The sequence below is a fragment of the Anopheles merus genome, chromosome 2L (genome assembly GCF_017562075.2).
Source record: "Anopheles merus strain MAF chromosome 2L, AmerM5.1, whole genome shotgun sequence".
NCBI classification, from domain to species: domain Eukaryota; kingdom Metazoa; phylum Arthropoda; class Insecta; order Diptera; family Culicidae; genus Anopheles; species Anopheles merus.
In genome coordinates this window covers 14706393-14726446 of record NC_054083.1, presented here as the reverse complement: position 1 = coordinate 14726446, position 20054 = coordinate 14706393, and the positions used below count along the sequence as shown (strand labels likewise).

The window sequence follows — 20054 nt, the reverse complement described above, 5'->3', positions numbered from 1 at the left end:
TCTAACACCCATACAGCACACTCCCATCCCGTCCCTTCATTGTCTCTCTAGCGCTCAGCCCCCCCACAGGAGAGGGGGAGCGGGGAGCGGGAAGTCACGAGCCACATCAGTCAATTAACATTTGGACAAATATTTAGTTTAAAAGCATATATGCATTAACAATGAGTGTCGTGTGTGTTCCTCCTATCGCCGATGTTATCACCTACAACATCCCAACAGTCTATCGGGTTTCTTGCGTTTACAATAGTGCCTTTTTTGTTTTGTTTTGTTTGTTTGTATCTTGATCTCCTCCCTTTTCAGCAGCAGCATCGTGCTTCGCGCATCTTCCGTGAACGTTTCTCGTGTCGCAGTGTATTATTAATGCTTATCTTCTGCGTTTTTAAACCACTTCTTTTCTTATCCGTCCACTTCCGCTTTCGATTCATGTCTATCGAACGACCACGAAACTCTTTCTCTCCCACAGAAACGCTCACACTACTAAGCCAGATTTTCACTCTCGTTTTCCGTTCAACATTCGTTACGCATTGCTGGTATCTATAGCATCTTAAAAACAAATTGAGGAGGAATAAACACAGCCATGTCTCAGTAATTAGATTTTTTTGTTTTGTTTCTCATCCTGATGTTCTTCTTCTACTCTTTTCTTCTTTTACTTCTTCTTGCTTTTCTTCTTACACGTCATCTGTTTCTTTTATTATCTCTCTTATGACATCTCATCTTCTTCTTCTTCTTCTTCTCTTTCTTCTGCTTCTTAGTCATCTTCTTTTTCTCCATTTCCTCTTTTCTCATATGTTCTTTCGCCAACTTTGCATAACAACTTTTTCGCATTTCACCGTTCATTTTTTAAGCTTCTCTGTTTCACCTTCTACACCATTTTTGCTACACCATCCCATGTACATCTCCGTCCACTGCTACCCACCCCACGTTCCCTCTATGTCCTGGTAGAAGAGGGAAGGTTGCTGGACGCTTCGGTAAATAAATGAAGCCTAGCGCTTCCTCAACAAACATGCAATCCAAAATATATGTATATCTATTGATCTGTAGTTTTCTGTCGCTCGCGTTGGCGACTGTGCTTAGTTTTTCGCATCCTTCCCGAATCCCCGATAGTTCCAACATCCACAACAACCACGGAAGCGCTGAAAGGTCGAATGACTCCTTTCTCTAAGGGACGCTTTTCCCGTAGACGCTGTAACGCTTCGGCAAACCGTTTGTGAGATCCTGTGGCCTTCGAATTTCGTACATTTGATAGATTTTGTTGTTGTTGTATTTATTACAACAGCTTTACTCTGCCTCGCCGATAAGGAGAGAAAGAGTAGGGATGAAACACTTCCAAAATTGAGCGAACACTCACCCTAGGGAAGTCATACATCATAGTGTCGTCGTGTGTTTCATCAATCGCGCACTTGAATGCATTCACCACGTGATGCATTGGGTTTTTTTTTTGTTCTTATGTAAACAGCAGTCTTCAGTACGTGATTTCTTTACAATTATTTACAGCATCATTTGCCGGTTGTGGTGCTGGACACTCATTTTGTTCGCCATCAGCCAGCGGGATCAGTTAAAAGTGGTAACATTTGCCCACGTATGCTTCAGCGATCGGTAATGCAAAAGACGGGCGGATAAAATGGTCTCTGATAAGTACATGCACAGATCTATGCGCTGGTGTGGGGTTTTGTTTGTTTGCTTGGCTCTGTAGTAATTTTTAATTACACATAAAATGGAGTACGATCGATCGCGAATGGTTAGCTATGGGTGCGTTATGTCCCGTACGGAAATATTCTCTGCTTTCACTGCATACTTCAAAGTCCGAAAACAATGGCACGATATACCATACACCAAGCGGAGATCGCAATGATCTTCGCCAATCGCCCCACGGGTAAGTTGATGGGGGTCGACAGCAAACGTCACAACATACATGGTTAAAGAAAAGACTAGCACACCGGAAATAGCCTTGTATACGCACACACTCACACACAAACATGAACAAACACCATAGAAGTTACATCGAAATGAACACGTTCCCGCGCAATGAGCCTTTGGGATGAATTGCTTGTTATCGTTAAGTGGTTTGCCCGGTTCGATTGTGCCGCGTTCGCGCGGTGTACAAACAGACGCACAAATATCCTCCCGCACCCTTCCCAAATCACAGTGTCCGATTACGCCCTTCCATCTTCTGGCTTACCTAACTCGTTTCTCCGCACGATCCTCACAAGAATAGAAAGTGGGGAAACCCCTTAAAATCACACACACACACACAAAGTACGGATACTTTGGACAATGACGTAAACAGGTGCGATAGTTCAGCGATCTGTTCAGCGGTCACCATGTACAAACTGGTATGTTTAGCAAAAAAAAACAGCACTCGAATGATAGTCACAGCTCCACATGAGATTTCGAGTGTTGAAATGAGCATAACAAACTGAAGATGCCACAAGAACAGATGACAATGCATCATTTCTACAAACAAAACCAATCGATAGCAACAATCCCGGGACATGTGTGCGATAATTTCGTCCATTTTTGAGATACTCTAATTATTTTGTTTTTGTTTTAGCTTCTTATGGTGGTGGTGCACGTTTTTCATAAAATACTTCAAATTTATATTTCCACTTATTTTGTTTGTAACGTACAGATATTTCAAATTCGTAGGCTACGCAATATAATTCCCATTCCTGTTTCTTGTACTAGTAGTTTGTTTGTTGTGTGTTGTTTTTTTTTATCTAACGCTTCGCTCAATTTTACTTCACCGCACATGCCAATGCATGTTTCGCTTCGCGTTGGTGGTTTGTTCAAAGTCTACATCTTGTTCCTGTTTTTGTCGTCCCCCGTTTTTACCTTCGATATTATGCTGTTTTTTTATTTTGTTTCATAGTTGCATAGTATTAAAATTCGATCGCCATATTGTTTTGTGTTTGCTTGTCCGTCGGTTTGCGTCTTATCAATTAAACGCTACGCACTAGGGTCGTGGCGCAAAACGGTGGCGCCCAAGACGCAGTTGCAGTACTGCAAGCACGCATTGTGAATCGTTATTGCGAACGTGACCATCTGTATAGTAACCCTCGAGACAGGACAGACCTCGACTATCAGAGAAGGTTAAAAATCGTTCGGAAGATTCCCTACCCTTTTTTCATCCGCTTCTACTCACAAAAATCCAAAACTGTTGCTGTTTTGCATACGTTTTTTGGCATGCATTGCTTCCCCTGTTTTCCGCATTCTTCTTCGTTTTAGTCACAGCCTCGTAGGACTCCGCTTACTGATGTATTGAATGATCATCGCTCGGAACCATCCTCTAGCAGAAGTTCTGGTTGACAGGGATAGTAGTAGTAGCAGTGATCGCCGGGGACAGCGTACACGTACGATGGGTGCGATGACGGGGACGACGATGACAACGATGCCGTTGGTGAGGCTGGTGACAGAGACGATGACTGCAAATCCACCGGAACAATCGAAAGGGTGGCGGTTGTGATGGGCTGTTGCTGCTGTCTGCCGGATCCTCGTGCCGCATCACTTGCTAGGCAAGCCGGCGATGAGAAGTAGGGCGCCGAGAGGCGACTCCCGAGCGTGCAGCCGGCGGCGAAAGGACACTCCTGTGTGATCGTTGCGCTTGTTGAGGGTGAAAATAGTAGCGCTGGGGACTGTGACGGACCGGGAAGATAGGATGATGATGATAACGATGATGATGATGTTGGTGGTGTGGATGGTGATGTTTCGACGGTTAATTCCGGCGAAAGGTCGGTGCCTGCAATGTTGATGATGCTACTACTGTGGCCTGCCACCGCCGGCAGCGGGCTCACTAATCACGTCGTTATCCAGCTGTTACACGTGCACTGGGTGTAGGGAATGAGCGGAGCGTAGTAGATACCGTTCGCATACAGCAGTCCCGGTTGCGGTGCCAGTGCAATGGCCTGGGTCTGGGCGATCGCAGTCGTCTGTTGTTGCGTCTGTTGCTGCTGCGACTGCTGGGACTGTTGTACTTGCTGTGCCGACGTCGCACACTGTGGAGATGTTTGCTGCGACTGCTGCTGCTGTGTTTGCGCCTGGTGCTGATGGTGGTTGGGCGAATGGGCCATCAGTGTGGGCGACTGGGGGGAGAGCTGCTGCGGAGACAGCGACAGATGGGACATTTGCGTCTGCAGCTGAAGCGTGGTGTGCTGTTGCTGCTGCTGCTGCTGCTGAGTGTGGGTGGCCGATGACTGCTGTTGCTGCTGTTGCTGCTGATGCTGCTGCTGCTGATCGCGGTAAAAGATCTCCATGGCAAGGGAATCGATCAGCATGAGCGTCTGGCGGCGCTCGTGTCCCATCAGACATACGGTCGACTGCTCGACGACCTCGAATAAATGCATCAGGTACTGGTGCTGCAGGTGCTCCTCGCCCTCATCGAAGAAGTGGTTCTTCAAGTACGACTCCAGCTTGCTGCGCTGCTGGCCAATGTCCGGGAAGTCGATGAAGAACCGCGAGCACATGTACCGCTCGAGCGTCTTGATGCGCTGCGGGTCCACCGGGACGTAGTTGCGCACCAGCAGGTTACAGTACTTGAGCAGCCCGCCGCCACGGATCTCCTCCGGCTGGCGCGTCGAGATCAGCTTCTTCTGCAGATGGTACAGCGCCTCCTGAAAGTCGCCGTACACCGACTCACCCACCACCGTCGGGTAGAAGTTTTCCGTGATCATCGGCATCTCGGCACAGTCGTAGAACAGCAGCAGCGAGTCGAGCACGATCTGGAACGAGTCGACGCTGAACTCGAACTGCCGGCGCATCGTGTCGACAAACTTCAGCTCCACGTTCTTGTGGCCGGGCGAGTTGCCGAGCGAGATGAGACTCCAGCGGTCGCCGTCACTGTTCACCTTCACCATCTTGCCGACGTACGCCTCCTTCAGCGAGCACTGCGTGATCTTGCGCTTGACGACGCCCTCCGGCATCAGGTCGAGCAGCGAGGACAGCACGGCCGACTTGACGCGATCATAGCTCCGGCTGGTGCTGAAGTCGACGGCGAAAATCAGATCGAGATCGTTGTATGGCTGCGGCTCGGACGCCAACACATGACTAGCTGCGCCACCGTTCAGACGGATGTCCTTTACCGTCATGCCGGCACCACCGGCGACGACGTCCGCCTCGAGCTTCTCGCGCACAATGTTGACCAGATCCTTCAACTTCACCTCGAGCGTCGGGAAGTTGCCGCGGCCGTGTATCGACACCGGCTCGTTCATGACGTCGTTCAGCTTCATCACCTGCTCGAACGACAGCACCGCTAACCGCTGGGCCGTGATGTCTAGATGCTCGTAGGAGGCGCCCGTCTCCGAACCGGCCGACGAGATACAGGACGAGGACGACGAAGCGGACGACGAGGACGAGCCGGACGAGGCCGCCGACAGGGAGGCGGCCGTGGACGACGCGGACGAGTAGGCCGACGAGATGGAGCTGTTCGAGCGGGGCGACGGTGGCGGCGACACGGAGCCACCCTCCGAGTGCGCGTAGCTCATCGTGGCGTAGTTGAACGAAGCCACCGGGTAGGCGTGTGCATTGGTGTAGATCGTCGTCGTTGGTCCGGCGGCACCGCCGTGGCGGCCGGTGTTGCCATTCGTGCAGCTGCTGCCGTAACTGTTCTGCTGCGTCTGTACATGATAGCTGTCCATGATCCGTTGGGAGTAAGAGTCGGGAACTTTTAAAGTTCCGCACTGCAAACGAAAGAACGAAGCGAGAGAAGGAAATTAATGAATGTCTAGCCTTGGAATGTTCAGTTAAAAGTCATCGAAAAAGCATCAAAAGCTCATCCAGAAGCTATTTAAACACAATTTGCTTCTCAAAACATAAAAAAAACCCAAAAAAAATTCACTCTAAAAATTGCGCCACATTAGCGGTAGGGCGAAAAACCAAATCATCTGGAGTTAGGTGTAACCACACTTAGCAGCAGCAGCAGCAGCACGTTGTAATAGCGGAAGAAAAATGCCACTGGCATGTATTTATCGTGTCTCAATTAACTCACTAAACGAATCTCTGTGTTACATTGCGTCGAATCACTCAAGCAGCAACGGAGGGGACCCAACAGCATGCTACAACATTGCAGCGCTCCACACAAACAAACGAAGCGTATTCCGTTGAAGCCATAGTGCACCGATTTAGTGACAAATGTTACTGGTCACAGACACGTCACTAATAGGTCGCGATCATATATGAGCCGCACACGAACACACACCTAACTACTTTATCGGTCGGTTCCTTCCGGTAATTTCGTAGGCATGACGTCCGCAAGACACGTTTCGCACACAACCGGCGAGAGGGTCGTCAGATCGTAGAAACACACACGCCGCTACTAAGCAGGCACAGAACAGCACACTCTACACACACGTCGCTTATCATTTGCCCTTTGCTACCGGTAAACAACGGGGCAAAAGGAAGCTTGTGTGGGCCAACCAGGCTTTGTAATTCAATTGGTTGCTCAGTGACATAAGAGGGGAGGAGAGACCGTGCGTCCAAAGTAACCCTTTTCATTCATTTGCTTATGCTTAGTTACACACTCACACATAGACGGTTTTTATCGACGTCACTAGAAGACCAAATGGTCCATTCTTTCAAATTTCATCCCCTATTACCTACTAATTTCCCAACTCATCCGTCGTCGTCACTGCCCGTCTCCTTCGCAACTCTTCACATTCAATTACACTCACTACGCGTAATTGTTCACCCCCTTCCCTTTGGGAAGCATTTTTTGCGGCTTTCGCATCAACAGTCCCCCACGAACCAAACACCACAAATGAAGGGAATTTTTCAAACTATGCACTAAAAAGCGATGGTTATACCTGCAGGGATGTGGGTGATCGACACAATTTCGACCGGTCACCGCGGTGACACTTCCTCCCGCTGGCTGGCTAAACTGATCAGTATCGACACGTAAATTGGTTCCGGTCGCGTTGCACGTCACACCACACACACACACTCTCTCTTTCTCTCCACGTGTTTGGGAACGCAAAAGCAAACTGTTCAGAACGTGCACAAGTGCTTCTTCACTGCCGGTTTTAGTTGCACTAATCAAGGGAAAAAGCACCAAAACAACGGGAACGGAACTGCACTTCTTCTTAAACGAAAAAAAACATTCCAGAGACACACGCAACTCTCGGCTGCACTCTAATCTCGCTTGTCACACCGCACCATAAGTGTGGTCTGGTGTTACGTATCAAACGGTCTATCGTCCGCGGCGATGAGAATTCGTGAAACGCACCACCTCACGCTGTCGTTCGAAACGACACTGAGCAGTGCGCGCCTAGTCGCGGTTCGCGTTGGCGGTCGGTCGGTCGGCACATTGCATTTTGAAAAAGCCTACGGAAAAAAGGGAAAGGAACCGCACATGGAAGCAGGCAGGTGGAGGAATGCTGGGGGCCGACCCTTCTGCTACCGTTGTCCACACTGTGCGCTCTCGACAAGAATGTTTGTTGCCTCAAACAAACAGCGCGAGAGAGAGAGATAGAGAGAGAGAGAGAGAGAGAGAGAGAGAGAGAGAGAGAGAGAGAGAGAGAGAGAGAGAGAGAGAGAGAGAGAGAGAGAGAGAGCGAGAGTGGGAAAGATAATGAGAGAGATACACAGTGAGCAAAGAGCTCGGCGGCACTTGTAAGCCGATTCCCCGTCCTCCCCTACCCCCACACCGGGGTCCCTTGGCCGTCCAGCCGTTCCGGGGAATCGGTTCTCTCGCGCCCGGCAGCGACCTTTTACACATTTTTCTCTCACACATTCAGTGGTGGAACTCGCGCGAGTGATCGCACACCACCACCACACCGACACCCCTAATCACCAACCCCCCACCCCCAATGATGGAGACAAAAATCCCCTAAAACGCACCATAGTAGCAGGGGGGTATGGGGGGGGGGTTTATGTGCTACACAACAAAACAACGTCGCCACTTGTCGCCTTCCTCCCCAGCGCTTCCCTCGCAGTTCATTTGGGTTCGCTATTCCGCGCGGATCACCCCATTCACCTCCCCCACTATTTGAGGCTCCCACCAACCCCCGAGGCCACTCCCGTCAACCGATAATTGCGTCTCGTGAGCGCACCGTGGCCATCCGAGATCTTGTTTTTTGTTCTGTTTTCCTCCTATTTAGCCAACCGCCCCACCATCACCACACCACCATCGGATTATTGACGCATTGCTGGCCGTTTATTGTGGTGTTGGGGTGCTTCGTGCTGTATTGTTCGTTTATTTTAGCTGGTTTTTGTCTGCTTGTTTTGCTTTTCTCGCAAAAAAGTACTTATGCTTCATGCAAACATGCCCACATCGTTGGACGCAGTCGTTCCATCTTCACATCCTCACAAGACGAAAGTAGGTTTTGCATGTTTTGTTTAAAATATTCTATCAGCTGTATAAAACAACATTTAGGCAGGTAACATTGTGCACTCTTTCCAACACAGCTTGTCATTCTTTGCCTGCCATGCACACCACACAAAAAAATACCACCGGCAAGTTAGATGCTGCCGTGCTAAAACCATGCCATTACTCATCAATTAGACAGTTTCGAACCATAGCGGGTTGAAGTTGTTGACGCGTTTCACGCGTTTGCTGTTGCTGTGAGTTTTGGGCGACCAGAAACGTGCTAATTTTGCGCAACAGAAATAACCATCCGGTCGCGTTTCATTTCCCACTCCCGAGAAGTGCTGCAATTGATTGCTCAATAAGAGCCAAACGTTATCGGCTAAGTAATATACCGAGACAGCCGAGAAAAAAACGATATCAAACGGTCTGTTATCCAGCTTTACGTCCATAAAATAGGATTTCTGGGGAAAATGTATTAGTTCCAAATATTTCGTTCCAAATGTCTGTGTAATACTTCAAGTTTTTAACAAATTGTACGTTTTTCAAGCTAAATTGATGTTGCTAGATTGAACCATTTTTAAACAATCTGTATTGGAAGGTCAGCAAGGGACACAGAAAGTGTGCAGATTCTTTCCGAGAATTGCGAACTGTGTGTGAGTGTGTTTGTGTCTGTATGTGTCTTGTAGCGATGGAAAATAATCACAAATTTATAGATTGGCTGAATTTGTACAGCTTACTCCTCCGTGGTCACTGTTGTCACAACAAAAAATCTGTATTCTGCAAATTATGCTGTTTAGATAGATGTGTTTTGACATATTCTTGCATATACATACGCAGTTTGCTATACGGTCGACCTCTAACAGGGTTTTTAATTAACAATTCTAATAGCAAACTAAATCCACTCAAATGCTTCTTTTTATGAAACAATCTGTCCAAAATGTAACAATTTCCATGTAAATATGTCTAGATGTGCAGAAAGATCACAACACGTGTACAAAAATTCCTTACGTTTCTACTGGATGGGTGATCGAAATGGAACAATCAACAGCAGAGCCGATTCATTAATCTAATTATTCAAGGGTGCAACAACACGACATCTAGACAGCAGTTGCGCACTATAAAATGCCACCGTCCGAAATTTTTTATTAAGCTCAGGTACAAAAAAGAGAGAAGAAGTTTAAAATCGTTCCCCTTGTCTGACATAATATGGGTGTCGATATGCAAAGGTTGACAGCGACGACGACGACGACGACAACGAGGTTCACCTCTGATACCCGCGCACCAGCACTGTCGCGCGCAGTGGTGTTGACGACTTCTATCGGAATTGCATGCAAAACTATGCCGGAGTGGCCCAATCGTAACACACATTACCTGACTAGAATGGTAGCTTCTCACCTCACTCGAATCCCATTCCGTTTGCCGGCACATGTTTCTTAGCTGCGCACACAGAGACCCCAGAGGGTGAGACGTCGTCTGACGTTACGGGCTCTGCATACCTACCGGGCCCAACCCCGACAGTGTAGTAGCGAATGCGTGTGTGTGTGTGTGTGTGTCCTGGAGGTCGAGTCGTGCGCCAGCCGCTCGCGTATCTGGTGCACCGTCGCCCGGGGGCACTTTTTGCATTTCAATTCGACCTCCAAGTGCAACGGCCTCGATACCCGCATCAATGCGACAGCAAATTCCCAGTCACTCCTCGCGCCAACATACCGTTGGTGACATCCAAATACGAAACAGCACACCCGCGCACAATCCTATGTACAATTCTAATTTCTGCCAGACACTTCTAAAGCGAATGGAGCTGCCCGGGAAAGATCTCCCTGTATCGATTAGCGCCCCAAAACGGATGTACTTATGGGTACAACAGCTCAAGGATCCGAAAGGCAAGAGATCGGTGAGAAGACGGTGTCCGCCAGTTGCACAGCCAAGATCAAGATCTTGGCAACGAACGTCACACGCAGGGCCGCTCCCAAGGGCTTTGCTGCAGAGCGATCGCTAGTAGCATCTCGGAACCACTCTACACGCCATTCGGCGTCTATTTGGATGTTTTTGTTATTGTTGTTATTGTTCATTAGGTACGTCAAAAACTGCGTGAGGCGTACGTGCACGAATACCAACGGTTTGCCCCGGCTCAAGCGGGGCAAACCTTGAACAGAACGCAGCGGAGCGTTTTTTGAAAACCATTAGGACACCCGAGGCCTGTTTGGAGACGGGTGTTTTTTTTTCGGTGACGGTGTGTTTCGATCGTGCGATTAGTGTGTACCTTTGCCGTCTCAGCTTGGTATACCGCACTAGGTCAATGTCAGGAGCGAATGAACAGATCTGCTCTACACACGGTATTCGCGTAAATGCAACAGAAGGACCCTAATGTTTGCCGGATCTTGGCGGCATCTTCGCTGCTGTTTATTCTTGCCAGCAACGTGCTCCGATCGGAAGTGGAGCACAATAAACGACCCGGATCCGAGTTTGGTAAAGGTTGCGAAGCAGGAAGAATCAAATGGTGTGTGCAAATTAGCAGTAATGTTTTTGGTTTTGGTTGTTTTTTTTTTTTTATTGGTTGTGACCAACTTGTAAATTCCTTCACAACTCTCGACTAGCCAGCGGCATTTATGTTTGCTTTTCGGGTGTTTCGAACAGGCACGCAAATGAAATCGGCTCACGTGGGCACCGTGTCGGAACCGCTCGAGAAGGAACTAAAACGAACTCGCTGTGGCGATCAGTTACGCTACGAGTCGATGTGTGGTACGAGTTGCAGCAAACACCAAACACCACACTCCACCACTTTGCCGTGCGCTGTGCATGTGTGTTTGTGCCCCTGAGCGAAACGTGACCCGATCGAAAAGCGCCGGATGTTATAATAAGTGGTTCCATCGATCGTATTATTGCATAAGCCCACCAAGAACCAAGCCTCCCGCCGAATGGATATCAAACGGGATCGAGAGCCTGAAACAACGCGATGCAGGGAGAGATTATTTTTAGGTTCACCTATTTTACGGCTGCCACCACCTGGTTTTCAAACTCTCCAACCTGGGAGCTGGAGAGCTGGAGCAACAACGCCACCCGCTGCCCGATATGCAACGTGTGTGTATGTGTGACCTAGTGTGGAAGGTTCGACCATTCGAGGAGAGGGTGAGGGGACAGAAAAAAACCCAATCAAATGCGTGAAGGCTACCTTCGTGGCCGGACTTAACCGAGTTAACCATTGCGAACCAGTGCAAGTACGGTGGCAGCAGTGGCCTAACGCACAAACCAGTTTCGTCGTTCGCTCTGCGTTGCCCCCTGCGTTCTGCGAAGGAATCGAGGGGTGTCCGTTTCGTGTTTCGAGGGCAAAGGGAACGCGTGCGCCATGTGCGCGCGTGTGGGCCCCGCCTCCGCCGCCGCTACACTCCTTGGCAGGGTTCGATTAAATTCAGGTGAAAGATTAATAATAAAACATTACAACAAATACAAAACAGCGCTGCACAAGCGCGCTCGAAGGTCAGCGGCCCCGGATCGAGGATATAAGTATGTGTGTATGCGTTCTAATCTAACCTATATTTGTTCCGCTCACCTGGCCCTACCTCGATGAGATCCTTGAACGTCGAGTGTGTGTGAGTGTATGTATGTGTGTGTGTGTGTGTGTGTGTGTGTGTGTGTGTGTGTGTGTGTGTGTGTGTGTGTGTGTGTGTGTGTGTGTGTGTGAGTGTGTGTGTGAGTGTGTCTAGTCGTTTTGATAGAGAAACCAACCCCACGCGCCTAGTAGATGGGTGGGTTTGGCTTGGTGCATGGTGGAAAGAAAATTAATAATAGTTTGGACGCTCACCGGCGAGCACTTATAGCCACCAATCGCTACGGATCGGGACGGTGGGCACTCGCCAACCACCCCCTCGCACAGCGGTCGAACATTATGCAATTATGGACAGTGCCGAGGCAGGCACGGCCGATCTAAACCGCACGGGGATCAATAGGCAAGGTTAGGCAAGGACGAAATAATATATCGATCTTGCAGTGGGCTTTAAATTACGGCTCGTTTGACCACGTATGTGTGTATGTTTTAGTGTGATTGCTAAAGTCCATTTCCTCGATGCTGACGAGTGTCTTGTTTCGACATGTAAATAGGTAAATTGAGACACTGTTTTGAAACGAAATAAACAATATCAACAAACGATTGTTTATTGTTGTTTGGTGCTGCCAATGATGATATTTTTCTTTTTACTCTAGCAAAAATCAAACGAAAATTGCAAACATGGCAGCTTTTACTAGGGCTCAACCATTGAAATGACCTCGATTTGTGTGTGTGCTTTGTTTTTTCCCTCTCTTTCTCTCTACACGAAAGGCCTAATTGGTCTGCTGCAATCTCAAAACCCACAATACAGGCGAGTAGCATGCATTTAAGGGCAAGTCACGCCAGTTCGGAAGCACGCACAGCAGCGCCATACATAAAAGGAACCGGCACAGATCCCCTGGCCAGCCACCTCCTGCCCCACCGCTTGCATCTCTCTGCATGCGGGATGCAGCAGAAGAAGGACAACGAAAGAAAACGAAACACGACGAAGAAAAAATAGTGCAAACGAAAGTGCACCAACCAGCAAATGAAATTAACTGCCGTCTCCCCTTGACGAGTAGTAATAGTACTAGTGCCAGCCCTAGGGGACTCCTCCACCTCATGGATGCTCGTTCACTGGAAGGGTTTTGGGAAACCAAACACGTAAAGACAGCCTTGATGTCTGTAGGTAGCAGCAGCAATGCAGAAAGGACTGCTACACATCATGGGCAGCGACGCAGAACGGAATCGAATGAAAAAAGACAAGACAACCGGACGGTGGCAGATTCAAGGTCTTCTTACTTCGTCGTTTCATGTTATTAATTACACTTTAGAGTATTTTCAAACAGGTGTGCTTACATCGGGCTGCATGGGTGCGACTTGAGTTAACGCCGAAGGCAAAGAAATGAAATGTTTAGAGCTACAAATGATTCAAATTAAATTTCTTTAACGCTGTGTGAGTATGTTCATATCTATCCTACTATGATATCTATCTGGGATGCGACAATGGACGATAAACTTTAACAATCAGCGCGTTACAGGATACGATCGCAGACACGCACCTTGGGTATGTTTGATGACACAACGGGGTTCGGTAATTACCATCGCTCGCTTATCAATCACACTGCTAGACGGCGGTGTACATCGTGTATCAAGCGAGCCTGTTTGTTCCTCTCAAATTTCAATCGTCCTGTCACGACGTTGTGATAGAAAAGCTCAACGTATGTCAGCGAAACTGTAATGTAAAGGCTCTATCTTGTTTCAAGCACTACAAACATTTTGCGAGCGTCAGGAAACATGGAGCTTGCACCGATTCGACAATAGATAAAACAGCCCCGTCTACCACTAATATACCAGACACCCGGAGACGTCGTACGACAAGGAATGCGTTTTATCAAAGACAGAAAGAAAGACAGAAAAAAACAAATGAAGTAGTCGTGCTAGTACACGATCAAAACTGGCAACTTTGCCAATGCGCAAAAACCTCCTGATCGAGCAAGATAGTGTCCGGGGGACTGTACGTGTGTGTGTTTATATGCACAGACGACAAGATACGCTTAGAACTTGTATTACAAGCTCAGTGCTGCTCTCCAGAGCACTAATTGCTTGTTTTATTTTTTTAGTTTTAGTAACATTTGCTTTGTAGATGAGAACGATAGTTTTTGCACAGGACCCCATAGTCACTTAATTCTTCATGACGCTTGCTATAAACAGTAATGTTTTTGTTGTCGTCGTTGTTGAGCATCTACAAACTCGTTACAAATTGGGGAGCATTCAGCGATAACCTCTGCTGCGCCAATTGCTAGAAATACAAAAACAAGTTAGAGTGCTAGTAATCTTTGCACAACATCAGCTGAGGAACAGCTGTAGTATGACGTCTTTTGTTTAAACCTGCCGCTCATTTATCGCCTGTCTGAACGTATTTTTATCTACATCATCCGAGAGGGTGATTAAAAACGCAGGAAATTTGGATGGTATTTCCCACGATTTATTAACGACGAAACGTTATGAAATCGATCGGAAATTTCCCAACCAACAAAACCCAAAATTAGCGAAAGACAATCATTTCCTTGTTAAATTTAATTTCACTTTTTGCTTACTTTCTTCAGCCCTGTTCATTAATATTTCTGCGACAATGACAATTGAACAAAAGCCGCTTGTACGAAAAAAAATAGCAATAGACAATTACTCAATTCTATTAGCCCATCTACGCCTTACTTTTTGCACGTTAAGCCCCATGTCCATTTTGCCCATTTAAGTAACCTAATACTCGATACCTTCTGTCAAATCATCGAGTGATGGTACATACACAATGATTTTTTGAGTGTGTTAATTTACCGCAACACAACGAAAGGCTACAAACATCCAAATGTATTCACCCCTACCCCTCTAAATACCGGAAATGGAACACACAAAACCTAAAACCGACACCGAGTTCCGCCATTCGACTTTGAACCGTCCGTTTACGCGACACTCTCGCAGGGTTTCGCTCGAAGCCCGGGTCAGGTGTGCAGCACGCTGCATCGCCAGAATGGTGAAAAACAACCTATGAAAATAACGCGCTTGCTCGCCCGCCCATTCGGTGCATCGTTAATTGCACACACCTGAAGAGGGTTCACCATTTACCGCCGCGGATCCCTGCCCTTCGAAACGGAAACCCCACACGAGAGTCCCGCAAATCAATATTGACCGAACAACCAAACAGCCACCCGCAAACACTTTCCGCAACATGCCCTCCCACCCAGCACGTCATATCACTGTCCAAACTCCACCTTCCGCCCCACGGTCGGTGAAAGTGTGGAAAAGTACACGGGAACGCTCGAACACGTCCGGACACGTGAACTGCAAACTGCGTCGATACGCGCGCGAACCGGGAGCGTGACACACGCGGACGTCGTGGCGGAAACGTGCACTGAACTATCCCTCCTGTGTGTAGACGGCGAGCTAGTAGTGCTATTCCCCTGCCTTCCTACCCAGTGTCCATGGCAGATCATTTCTGTATCGCGGGTCTTGTCGCTTTCAATTACACCCTGATACGCCCTGGATACTCTCGGTGCTCTTGTCTAGTGCAGCGCGATTCTATCAGGAGCACCAAATTTAACATGCAACGGTTAGAACCCAATCGGAGCGCTTATTAGTAGCAGTAACAGAGCAAAAACAAACACACACACACATACACACACAAATGTATACATTAATAAATAGAACGGGTCATTCCATTCAGTGGTTCTCAAACTCCAACATGTAGCTAACGATCTGATAACTGCAACTAAAAGGGAATGTGCAACCATAATCTGTTGCATGCACTCGAACCATAAATACAATCCGATCGGGCAGTTGCAAGCATGCATGGCACAAAAATGGATTCACTCCCTACCGCTCGTTCCTCGGTCAGGTTTAGCTCTGCTTCCTGGAGTATTCACCTGGGCAGCCAGGCTGGGACGGTTCTGGTCGCCAACAATTTGTGACCGCAACCCAACCAACCGAATACTCTCGAATTTAAAGTGATTATAAGGTTCTTCTTTTATATGCGTGTTTTGTTTTGTCATGTTATTCATTCGATCAATCCCCGGGCATGACTATGGACGTCTAAATGGTTATGGCGTACATATATGCGTTTTGCCGTCATGTTTTACGGCTATTGACATAAACTCCGGTGTCATACTGAGTGTACAAGTTGCTCGTCCACGTCCACGCAAAATGCGTCCTGCGAATATATGCAAAGATACACAAGAATGTGTATCAAATTGGCGCACTGCTAAATAGGCGTGCAGCACTGAGCTTCTGAACATCGGGAAGTCCCAAATAAATTATCCACCCACCACTTTTTACCTTTCGACAAGCATCGTGCCATTCAACGGGAAACGGAGCCTGCACACGGGAGCGGACGCAGATGATGATGGAAATGAATGATATTTCATATATCTTCTGTTGAGGTTGAGTATTTTTTTTTGTACATAGCACGCGTTTCAACCAATCAGTGCACTCATTGCCCGCCCGACTCAAGCCACACCATGTGTCCAAGAGCCATCAATCACAATATTTCTCCCAAGGGCAACACACTTGCGTACACACGGCCGATAAGCATCTAGACATTTTGTTGCAGTTGAACTTACAGCGCCAATCAACGTCGTCGTGCAATGCGAGAATTGAGCAGGATATGTGCGTCCGACTTCGCAAGAGATCTTTGAAACTCTAGGCTGCAAATGAAATTGAAAATCTGCCGATACGCCCTAGCATCGGCACACCGGGTGTAACTAGCTCTTCAACAGTTTCGTGCAGCTTTCGTACATTCGGCTAACAGTGAAGTTGGAATGGGTTGTTCGGTACGTGTACATGCAGCACAGCGAGCGCACTTCACACACGGTCAGGCCCAATTATTATCCAATTAGCTAATTATTGATTCCACGTTCGGTGTGCATTTACACCCTTCACCCACCCATCTAGACACACACACCTTATAGAGTCCGGGGGCGTACACACATTTGTATGCAGTCGATTGGTACGCGTTTCATGGAAATTGCTGCTACTATTCCCGATCGCGCAGTCAAACAATCTGTTGTTTGACTTTGGTCTTTTCTTTTTCAAACAAATTGTGCTCCATCTTCGTCTCCCCCGTTTTCACATCCCACACTTTCAACTAGTTTTGACCGTGAAGAAGGTCTTCCGGCGATTGGTTCCGGCGGTGAGAGGATTGGTTATGATTTTTTTTTTGCTTCTAAACGCTCTATACTGGCCAATGCCGCCGCGGGGTGATATCAGGATCTGAGACCGATTTTCTACCAGAGTGTGGGCAGTTTTATCTCCGGGGCGGCTTGACGATTGATAAGTCAAGCAGCGGGGCAACAAATTTGTGTTGGCGGATTTTTTTTACTGCTTGTCAATCAAACCGCTCCTTCTCTTCTCAACGTTGCGACGAATCGTTTATTGAGAGCTTACAGTTCTTGATCCATACAACATCCGGCCACTTCCGCTCGGTTTGCCTTGACGTCCGAGGACGTATTTATCTCTACTCCAAACCAACGGGACACGAGCAAAGTTGAAATAATTCAGAAAAGAAAAAAAAACTACCTAATCCTTCTATTATTGTGAAATGGAACAAAGTTGGCAAAACAAAACGAGTGAAAGTAATCGTGCTCTATTTGAGTTTTTTTTAGTGTAACACATTTTACCAATAAAGTGGTGATAGTAATCGTGGCCAGTGTCTGCCAATGGTATTGTGCTAACAAGCAAGCCATTGTTACATACAATGTTGCTGTATGTAGGTGAACTATGAAATTAATTGCAGTTTGATTATAGCACCGTCATCACCACATACATGCACATGACGAAACGATGGCGTATAGTGTAAGCAACTCTTTCGAAGGTGCAGAAAGTCTGCACCCCTGTTTTGCACGTTCGGAAATTAACGCAATTTGTGAACATTTGTTTTTCCCATTAGACATAATATCAAACATCATTTACTCCTCTTAAGCAACTCTAAATGTGTACTGGACAAACAAAAATTGAGCAACGATATAAACCCATTTGTAGCTAGCAACCTTACAGTACTCGAATTAAATGCACTTAGCCTCGATGAGTAGTATTGCCCTGCCGAGTAATTGGTTCAGATTGTTGGTTGATGGAACGTAAAGTTGTCAAGCATCCGGTTTGTGTGTATCGAAAACATGTGCCGTTCACTCATCGAGCTCGTGCACAATTCTGTTTCCAGTGCAGTGCAGTGTTGCGCCGTATTAGCAGCCAACAACAACTGTAATGGGTTATTAAAGGCTGCCCTGCCCGACCGTTACTGACTGAGTACTCGGTGTCGTGTTTTTGCATGCTCCATGGGAGTTGGCAGTCATTTTGTATTATACCATGCCACAAACCCTCGATGCCTCGCTCACGCCGTAACTTGCGCTGCAAATGCACCTCAAGAATAGCTGGAATTTGGCAGCTACATTTCTAGCATTCATGAGGTGTTCCCGCATCTCAGCCACGTATTAGAATCGAAACCGCAGCGTGTGTGTGCTTTAGCTAAAATGTCAGAGACCCGGGTTCGATGGAGATGACATTCTGGTTGGATTAAAGTAAGCCTGCTCTGTTCGATGCAAATGAAGCATTCGTGGAAAAACCGGTTTCATCTTTTGCATCGGATTCCCATCGATCGCTAATTGAAATGAGCTGTCGGATGGGTGGGTAGAGGGCAGGACGTGTTCATCTCCTATCAAGCGCTATAAAATGCAAATTTTAGCCACAAGTCGCCAAATTTTTACGAGATGCTAAACTTTTCGAAGAATTTTCTGCACTTCCTTGAACGTTGTCAAATCAAAACTCAATAGCGTGGAGGCTTCGTCAACAACCAATCGCAGATCAGCTTGAAATGGTCAGAAGTTGCGCAAAATATATTTCAGATTCTTCCGCGTCCGGGTTGCAATCCGGAACGATGGGCTGAGTTATGACCTTCTAATCAATCGAATAGTCACCCAGGTTCTGATGGAAGGTGTGTTGCTTATCTCGAACACTATTTCCTTCACAATATTCTGCAAACCAATAGACCAGCGAGGGCGTGTGTACTGATCAAACAGACAGGCTGCCAGCTTGTGCTTTGTTACAAGCGCTAGAGCGATGATCTCTTCGTGTGCCCTCAGCTTCTTTCGAGCATCCTGCACCCCTACCACTTTCAAGGCTTTTGACACCGGCTAGGAAACATCCCCCTATACAACAAACCGCAACCTTTATTAACACAATCTCGAAACAACCGCGCTACTGTTGCAACGATAAAGCACGAAACGGCGGAATTGAATACCGTTGCTGATTTGCCTCCGCCTTTTCCCGGTGCGGTCGTGCGTGTCCCGCCACCGAGCCACAGTTCACTTCCTGCAGCGATACCCAGCCGACAGTGGCCTGAACCACACTCCAACACGCCGCCTGGCTTAAGGATGGTCACGTTTTGTATTTTTTTTTTGTACCCTTACCGCTCTTTCTTCCCCATTTACACACCAAAAGGTAGGGCAGCTGTGGGCATTCTGAAGTGATACAGTATTATTATTTATCAACGCGTCCACTAACCACCGTTCCAGCAGCGTTCGGTGGTGTGGGTGAGATTTCCGCCTGCCAGGGCTTGGTATGGTTTTCCAAAGCACATCACGTGAATGCTAAAGGAATGCTAAAATGTGCACCATTGGCTGCGTGGCCACACCGGGGCCCGTAATCTGGTTAAGGCTTTTTTGCGCGTTCCCTACTGCCCCACACACCTGTGGCCCTTTGCTGCTAGTTTGGCCTTTGCAGCAATGTCGCTTTATTTCGATTAGTATCCTCCTGTTCGGGCGGTATCATTGGGCTTCTTTGTAGGCTGCAAAAACAAATATTTGTACAAACGCAGGCAAAAACAATGCCAATGACGTCGCCATCTGATTGACGTATTTTGTACCGCCATTTCTAGTACAATGTGTTTGTTTGATCAGTATTCTATTCTGTAGCAACATAATATAGCTTTTTTTTAAAAAGATATAAACAAACTGAACCACTTCAAACCCGTATCGTTTTGGAATGTTAATCTCCCCTGGAACCTTAAGTTTAGAAAGCAGATGTGTAGCAAAACATCACAGCCCTGTGCATGTTTTATTTGAAATATCTGAAATAATACTCGTTTTAGTAACGCTCAAAAGAATGCTCAAGAGATAAACATAGTCATCATCAGGCTTTGAATCTACGGTCAATAGTGTGTCGCTTAGAACGTTGAACAAATGATCTAAA

General features: G+C 47.3%; 1 protein-coding gene across 5 annotated transcripts in view; it reads right to left on the bottom strand.

Annotated features, from left to right (window-relative positions):
• Window positions 1–273: 273 nt before the first annotated feature.
• LOC121591691 (terminal nucleotidyltransferase 5C) overlaps window positions 274–20054 on the bottom strand; it is a 45776-nt gene continuing 25995 nt past the window's right edge. For 3 of the 5 annotated variants that reach the window (XM_041912490.1, XM_041912488.1, XM_041912491.1), the window contains one exon: window positions 274–5672. In XM_041912490.1, coding sequence (XP_041768424.1) covers window positions 3795–5672 — 1878 coding nt within the window. In that variant the 3' untranslated portion in view covers window positions 274–3794. Of the gene's footprint in view, window positions 5673–5980; window positions 6073–6794; window positions 7260–20054 lie in introns of those variants that run through there. The other 2 variants (XM_041912492.1, XM_041912489.1) reach the window with 2 other exon arrangements.